At 31.0% G+C, this 8,831-nt stretch overlaps 1 protein-coding gene across 4 annotated transcripts; it reads right to left on the reverse strand.

Moving 5' to 3' along the window:
- LOC125198102 (myb family transcription factor IPN2-like) lies at positions 1-1,885 on the reverse strand. Of its 4 annotated transcripts, none has more exons than XM_048096540.1 (6): positions 1,599-1,885; positions 1,447-1,523; positions 1,249-1,315; positions 1,091-1,157; positions 801-876; positions 1-731 (listed from the first exon to the last, which is right to left on the reverse strand). In XM_048096540.1, exons 1-6 carry the CDS (start codon positions 1,765-1,767, stop codon positions 204-206), a joined length of 984 nt encoding a protein of 327 aa, XP_047952497.1. In that variant the 5' UTR covers positions 1,768-1,885; the 3' UTR covers positions 1-203. The 4 variants fall into 4 exon arrangements, with proteins under 4 accessions (XP_047952497.1, XP_047952498.1, XP_047952499.1 ...); XM_048096541.1 differs by having other exon boundaries at positions 1,258-1,315; positions 1,599-1,884; XM_048096542.1 differs by having other exon boundaries at positions 801-843; positions 1,599-1,883.
- Between the last annotated feature and the right edge of the window lie 6,946 nt (positions 1,886-8,831).

Raw genomic sequence — 8,831 nt, forward strand, 5'->3', positions numbered from 1 at the left:
TGAAGCTCAAACATCACCGGTCGATCCTACAAATTATTCAACAAAGATGTCACAAACATCCCATCATTTTTTCTAAATGGTTAAATTAAAACTCCAAGCCCCCTAATTGAGTTAATACACTAAAATTACCATCACCAAAAAAAGTAAAAAAGCATTAATTCCATTAAAATATGTGTATGTGTATTTGGGGTTAAAACTTCACTTCACCCGAAAGGCGAGCTCCGCCCCTGCTGCATCCCGCCGGCGCTGATCGCCGCCGCCCTCCGCGGCGGCGACGGCCGATCCATCTTCGCCTCATACTTCTTCTCATGATCCCCCGACAGCATCGGCTTGGTCTCGTAGATGTCCGAGACCGAGTCTATCTGATCGTCCGCGGGCCCGAGCTCCTGGAGACGGAGATCGTCCGCCCAGATCAAGGGGCTTTTGCCTGAGCTGGGGGTGGTGTATTGGACGGATCTTTTTTTCCCGAGAAAGTTGTCGGAAACGGGAATGAAGGATTCCCTCTCCATGCTTTGGTGGTGGAGACTTTCGAGATGCTCGCTGCTGCCGTAGATGTTGAGGTCTTGGAGGGAGGGGAAGCTGAGGGTTTGGGCGAAGTCGGGGGCCGTTGCGGTGGACTTGTTGTAGCTGCCGGAGCCGTCGCCGGCGAGGACGGTTTGGCAAGCTTTTTCGAGAATTGTTTGCATGTATTTGCCGTGAGCTTCAATTCGGAGTTGAAGGTGTCTTTGGACCTGTTATTTTTTTTTTATATTTTTATTAATTTGTGAAAAATGGAAAATGATAGATTAATTTATACATACCTCTAATTGCTCGTGGAGTCTTCGGTTGACTTCCATTTGCATCCTAATTGCATCAGTGATGTGAGCATTATTGCCACTGATATGATCAGATCACACGTACCAATTTTGAAGATGCAATTCCAAAGAAGAAATCAGATTTTTTTTGGAAATTAATTTTGAAAGGATGTAGAATGTTTTTTTTTTTGTTGGGCACATGTGACAGTGACAAATTTAAAGATTTTGATTTTTGGAAAACCGTTTTTCGTCGAATTTAACGAATTTAACGATGGAAGTGGAAGTGAAACACGTACTCGTTCATGCTTCGCCCCATCATTCCAGACGACGATGCATTGTTTCGTTGGAGATCGAGAGATGAGGCTGTGAATAAATCTAATTAGATTTTATGTGTGTGTAATAAAAAAAGATGAATCTTTGTGTGTGAAAGTAATAAACTTGGGAATAAAGTCACCTCTCATACCATCTTTCATGGAGTGATCATTGAAATCCTTGTGAGGCTGCTTTCCCAGCCTAAATTTCTAAATCAAAAAATGACCCACAAATCAAAATCAAATCTTTGAAACAACCCTACTTCGGAAACTCGAAAACGATTAAGCCAAGAAATCAAAATAGAAGAAAGCATGATAAAAATAGAATCTTGATAAAAAACCTGAAGATGACTCTTGAGATGGTAAAGAGTGAGACCCTTCACCCCCATAACTCTCATAATAGTCTTCGGCGTCGCCTCTAAATTACAAAAAAAATCCGTTCTTTAATAAATAAATAGATAAATTTTGAAGATAGATAGGGCGAGGGACGAACTGTCAGGGCCGCCGAGCTGGGTGACAGCGTCGACAAAGCGCTCGTGAAGCTCGACGGTCCAGCGAAGGCGGGGCTTGGGATCGGTGGTGAGGACGAGGCCGGAGTCGCCTTGGACGCACATGGGACGCTCGTGGGAAGTCATACTTGATGGCTTCTTCGGGTGGAACATTATTCTCGATCTCTCTACTTTTTTCTCTCTCCTCGACCGCCCAGAGATGCAAGAACAAATGCTGTGAGAATAGGGTGCGGATATGAAGAAGGGTAAGGGAGAAAAAGGGGTTTGCTTTCTCAAATACAATGAAACTATGCTTATTTTTAGACTTGATTAACTAGATTTTTGAAATTTACATAAAGTTGGGATGAAACAAAACAAAAAAGAAAAGAAAAGAAAAGGAAAATCAGTTTGTGTTATCCACAAGCTAGCGACGAAAAAGAAAAGGAAAACCCTAGCTATTTCTTTTATTCAATAAAGTGGGACATTTGTAGTATAAAATTAAGCACGGTTCCGACACTTAATTTCCTATTATGTATGGTTAATATTTGGATTATGGAAAATATTTGACATTTTGAAGCAAGAGCATTGAACTTATCTAGATTTGGCATTCATGGTTTAGTTTGGGTACAAATTAGAGCACTTAGTAAAGTCAAGTTTCGTCTTAATTGCCTTTTACTATATCAGTAACACCCACGAATTAAAAGAAAATTCGGAAAGCTTGAGTTTTTACATGTATAATTATACATATGGGTGTTTTAATTTAATTTCTGGTGAAAAAGCAAAGGTTAATATGGACCATCTCTTCTATATTCTTGATATATATATATCCGTCTATATAAGCGCATCATTGAGTTTTTGTAATGAAATTATAAAACCCTATAATAGAGGGTATTTAATGGGCAATGTGAACAGTCTATGAGAAGTAAATTAATGCGTGCACATCTTCTAATTAATTAACTGTCATAAATGTATAGTACTTAGTAAATAATTGCAGAGTCCTGATCAATTATATATATGTCAATAAGGAGTATAGTATTTATTTATAAACATAGTGAAAATGTATGCATACAATATATGTATGGAGTATTCTTTTCATGTTAACAGTATAACTAATTACATTAAATAATGTAAGAAATCGATTCCTAATCATAGTTCGTTATAGTAACATAATGGCTCTAAAATTCATGCAATGCTATGATAATATATTGGAGGTCACACTTTGATGTTGAGTTGGTATAGTAGCCTAGGAGTAGCTAGGACCATATTTTAGGTTAAGTTAATTATTTCATTAAAGTAATAATTTCTTTTGTTGTCTTTCGTGGTACGACCCCTTTATATGTTACTATCATTAACCACATAATCACTTCTTTTCAGTCTGTCTCTTGAGTTTTAAATGAGACACAATCCCACCCTTCAGCCCTACTGTCTACTTTTAAATTCATACTAATATCTATCTCTATATCTCAACTTGTTACTAAATTAGTTCGAGTTCAATTCTTTAGCTCCGTCACTTTTAAATTCATACATATTCGAGCTCTATATTTCACCTTGTTATATTAATTTGAATTCAATTTTTTAGCTTCATTCACGATTTAAAGTCTCCCTTTAATTTAACACGAGTTTTAACAAATATGAAAAAAAAGTAATAAGAAAAGTTAGTACTCCAATGTATGTCCCACTGTATATATATACTCCAAATTAATTTTAAGTAGAATGTGACTATATTAATTTATATAGTGGAATATGAGATCTATTACTTAAAATAGAACTTTAAATTGTGGATGTCCCAAAATAGTAAATTGAGATATTATTTCGTAGACAAAGGTAGTACTATTTACATGCACTAATAGCTAAGTCTTATGATATTTTTTATTTAAAAGAAAAGCTCAAAGCCAACAAGTTAGCCAGTATCAAAGTTTGTAGCACCCAAAAAACAAAACAACCCAACTTAATTAATTCTCTTCTACCCGATAAGAAACTAATTAAGAAATACAGTTAAAATGACATTTAATGCTGTGTAGAGTAAAAAAAAATTGAAAAGAGAAAATAAGTATTTATTTTCTATAAGGATGTAAGGAAGTAACTAGTAAGATAGCCACAAAAAGATAGAAGGGGATGTGAAGCTCAGTCCATAAAGAGGCATGTGTGTGTATGAGAGAGAGAGAGATGGTGTGTGTCTGTGTGTTTCAAGCTTTAATTTTGGGTAGCTCTAATCTGAATATATATATGATGCTTTTGTGGAATAGAAGATTGTCATTCCATGACATGCACACAACCAAAAGTTGACCCCACCCTTCATTTTATTTTTTGTCTCCTTTGCTAATTTTGAAATTTACTTCATATTTTAATTTGAATTTACAAGTATATGTTTTAAGTGATAGCCATAGCCTAGTTTATACTACTAGCATAAGAAAAATGGAAGGGTTAGGCTACAAATCTAGTTTAAAATAAGAATATGTGATTAACGTAACACTACAAAAAAGTTGTGTTTACCGAGCACTTCAGAAAAATAGCATATACTAAGCACAAAAGGTGCTCGGTAAATGCTTCATCTCAATATCGGCGAGTACTTTTGTTAGCATAATAAATTTGTGATCAACAGAACACTACAAAAATTTTGTTTACCAAGCACTTCAGAAAAATAGCATATACTAAACATTTTTTAAGCACAAAAGGTGCTCAGTAATGCTTCATCTCAATGTCGACTGTACATGTGTGAGCACAATACTTAAATATGACGAATTTTATGTTAATTATGTCATATTTCATTGTGAAAAATAATTTATTAAAAATAGTAGGATTTTTGTTTCTTGTGGAGTGATCTAACATTAAAACCCAAGATATTTATTGTGTTTAAAATCCTATCCTTGTTGGATGCTGCAAAAAGAGGGGCAAAAATATATTATACCAAATTTTGTAATAAGAAGAAGAGCCGTTTAAAGAAAAATTAAAATTTTTAATTTAAAATTTGAAGAAAAATATCATTAGTAAAAACTTTTTGGGAGATTCAAATGCCCACCAACACACCATGTAGATCTGCCCACAAGCAAATTGTTTAATTTTATGTGTATAATCATTGCTCATAGTTTTGTTAACGTTACATTAATTAATTTTTTTATACAAATTTAGTTTAATTTTAATATATTAAAAAAATGTCATTATCTCATTAATTTATAAATCATTTCGATTATAATTTATAAATTTATAATTTTAACATGTTTGATGTTATAGATAAAATGAACAATTCATGTTTTGATTTTAGAGTGAACTTCAAAAATGGTCCTCTGGACTATGGGTTTATCTCGAAAATTGGTCCCTTGGACTTTAAAAATATCACCAGATACATCCAATGGACTAAGGGTTAACATAAAAAACGGTATTTTGAGACAGAAAATGCCCTTTTGAGGGGTTTTGAGGGGTTTGGGCAATTTATGGTCTTTTTACACTTTTAACATTTTAAATCTGATATTATTTCAGCTAATGTACTAAATCTGATATTATTTCAAAATTATCATTTTTCTTCCCTTTTGTCATCCTTCACTTTGTTTCTTTATTTCAATATTGTGATTTAATTTTACAAAATTAAATTTTAAATTTCAATTTTTAAATATCAATAAATTTTTTAATTAAAAACTATTAATTCATGGAAACTATAAATATTGATTAAAACTATTAATTTTTATTATTTAATATAATATTAAGCTGAATTGAAGAAGTACAGAAAAATAATATTAATCGTGATGGAAAAATAAGAGCTATTCTATTTAGCCTTCGTTCGGTTGTTATAATTGCTTGTATAGGAGTCGACTAAAAATTTTGTATAGGAGTATTTTTGTTGAAATTTTCTAGTCATTTTGATTGATTGTTTTCAAATTAACAAACGAAAATTATATTAGTCTTACATTAGACGCATATTTATTTCAGAATAAATCGTGTTATATTGTCTATTTATGATTAAAGCTATTAAATATTGATTAAAACTAAGACGCTGTTATATCTTATTGATTAAATGTCTAGACACTATCAAATATTGATTATGACTAATAATTTTTGTTATTAAAAAAATTTATTGATATTTAAAAACTCAAATTTAAAATTTAATTTTGTAAAATTAAATCTAATATTGAAATAAAGAAACAAAATGAAGGATGACAAAAGGGAAGAAGAATGATAATTTTGAAATAATATCAGATTTAGTACATAACTAAAATAATATCAGATTTAAAATGTTAAAAGTATAAAAGACCAAATTGCCCAAAACCCCAAAACCCCTCAAAAGGGCATTTTCGTCTCAAAATATCGTTTTTGATATTAACCTTTAGTCCAGGGACTACTGGTGATATTTTTAAAGTCCAGGGACCATTTTTGAGATAAACTCATAGTCCAGGGACCATTTTGAAGTTCACTCTTGATTTTATGAAAAGTGTAAAACTAATGATGTCAATAGTTTTTTTAAAAAAAAATTATCAAAATCAAACTAAATGAGTTTTAGAAAAAAAGTATGAACGAAACTTGAGTGGTGCTCACATTTAATAATGTATATAGCATAACATTTTTCTTCATTAGTGTTATTAGTTAATCTATGGAGTTATTATGAGGCTTGTCATAAGTTTGTGAATAAAAACCTCCAAGATTCAACCCAAAGCAAATTCATTATTTTGAGTTCAGCAAATTATATACTCCTCCAATACAATAATAAAAATAGCATTCACGAACTTGCGGTAAAAATAAACTCTTGCAGTTCTCCTGGCCGGTTGGAATATATAAAAATAAAATTAATTTTTATAGTACTAAAAATATCCAGACATTATGTCGTAGAGATCCGCTAGAGTTTTATCTAAATACAATTGCGATGTAAAATTCTATAAAATATGTTTTAGATTTTTATATAAAAAAATTAGATTAGAATATAATAGAAGGGGCATGTTGGGTGCCACCATCCCTTAAAATAACGCCATATATCACCATTCCTACCAATCATTTGATACACGTGACGAATAATAAGTTGCCACGCAAAAAATCTGAAAAAGACGCCAACAATTTGTTGCTCTTTATATAGCAATTTTTCTTGCCATAATATCCGACACACTATACATCAATCTATAGATCTGTAGTATTTGTAACATTGTTATGTAACATTTATAATATTGTTATATAAGTGGTGTCACGTTGTCACTTTAAGAGAGTTGTCATTTTAACACAAATCTATTATAGAATATATTAAGAATTCCTATATTTATATGAGTGGGTATGTTTTTGCACTAGTTGAAAAGTGTAGTGTTTTGTCAATCACTAAATCTTCTAAATTTTTTCATACGCTCAACTTCATTGTTCTCTTTAATATTTTATTTAAACTGTATTAATCTTCCCACAAATCTCTTATATTCCAATACTATCTATATATAGACATATGTGCAAAGAAAAATTATAGACTCTATGCATATTTTTAATGTTTAAAACAAATGAAAGTTATATACATCTATTATAAAATGATTCAAAACTTAAAAAAATGTGTACAGGTTTACTCCTTATATAGCTTGTATGGTTAAGAAAAATAAAGCGCACTCCATCCGTTCCACAAAAGATGCCACACTTGTGGAATCCATTATTTAGGAGGTTTTGTTTAGTTGTTAAACGGAGAGAGAAAATTTAATTTTTATATTCATGTGAGAGAGAATTTTTTCCAAAAAGGAAATGTGACATCTTTTATGGGACAAACTAAAAGAAAAGGGACATCTTTTGACTTGGAATCATCTTTTGAAGAAAAGTTATAGTACATCTCTGAGTTGAGATGTAAGGTCATGGTTCTAAACCTTATGCTCAAATCGCTCTCAACCGCTCCTCAATTCGAAGGTTTGCTCTCATTCGCTCTAGGTCAAGTTCTAAGGCCGAACTGCCTCATATAAAAATGTCTAAGCTTCTAACTGCAGACAAATTTTTTTTTCCAAAAGCACTTATTTCACCTTTTTTTGTCTACTTACTTCACCTAGCAACTATTGTAAAAAATCTCGTGTCACTCGAGAATATGGACACCTTGAATCGGAAGAAGTAGTTATTAGTTATATGTATTAAATCAGGAAAAAAATCATAATCAATTGAAATTGCACTTTTATTAAAATTATATTATGATTTTTAAATTCATACTCCTTCCGTCCCACAAGAATATGTACTCTTTTCATTTTAGTCCTCCACAAGAATATCGACTTTCTAATTTTGAAAAAATTTCTCTCTATTGAGGTGGGACCCATTTTCCACTAGCAATACTTTAATTACTTTTCTCTCTACCTCTTTCTTACATTACCAATTTTACGTTAAAAATCATGTTGAATCCAAAGTGCATATTTTTTAGGACGGAGGGAGTATTAAATGATAATCTATTTTTTGTTCGTAAATATATAACGATATGAAAAATTTTAGTTATATCCATCTGAATGTAATAGTGGATTTAATTATGTGTTTTTATTATACAAAATATTTTTGATATTGTGTAACCTTAAAATCCTCATTCCTCAATTCCAGTCATTGGTACATATTCTGGCAGGATAATACTATATGTTTATGCCATTCAAACATATTGTGAATATAATTAATTGTTTTAATGTAGTACAAATTTTTTTGCCAAATTTACAAAAAGTTTTTTGGAGGAAAACAATTTTAGGGTTTGGTTTTTTGGGGGCAAAGGGAAAATTTAAAGTAACACCATACCACAATTCCTATAATTATTTGTAAGTGCGAATAATCATCCATGGAAAAAAAAAAAATGTTCAAGGGAAAATTTTTCTAAAAAGAATACCCAATACCTAACCAATTTAAAAGAATTTTTCCCCGAATTAATACGCTGAAAACAATCTATAGTTTGTTGTTCTTTTATTCATTGGGGCTTTATAATATTTGATACCCTTTCCAATACCACTTTAAAGGGTTGATTTTAACAAACCCCGTTTTTTATTTTATATATAGATAGAAAGAAAGTTTATGCTAATGGCTCCATATATTACACGAGCATCATTTTGTGAGCATTTTTTTTAAATGTTAACACTATTTATTTTGATATATATTTTTTTATTTAATATATTAAAAATTATTGCCGACATTATTAATTATTTAAAAATTAAACCCAATTTGTTGATTTTCTCTATAAATTTATATACATAAATAACTAATTGAAATTTTATTTTATGTAATTTAAAAAAACATGTCAATAACAATTTTTAATGTATTATAATCAAAAAAATTTA

This window comes from Salvia hispanica, unplaced genomic scaffold (assembly GCF_023119035.1).
Source record: "Salvia hispanica cultivar TCC Black 2014 unplaced genomic scaffold, UniMelb_Shisp_WGS_1.0 HiC_scaffold_1201, whole genome shotgun sequence".
NCBI classification, from domain to species: Eukaryota; Viridiplantae; Streptophyta; class Magnoliopsida; order Lamiales; family Lamiaceae; genus Salvia; species Salvia hispanica.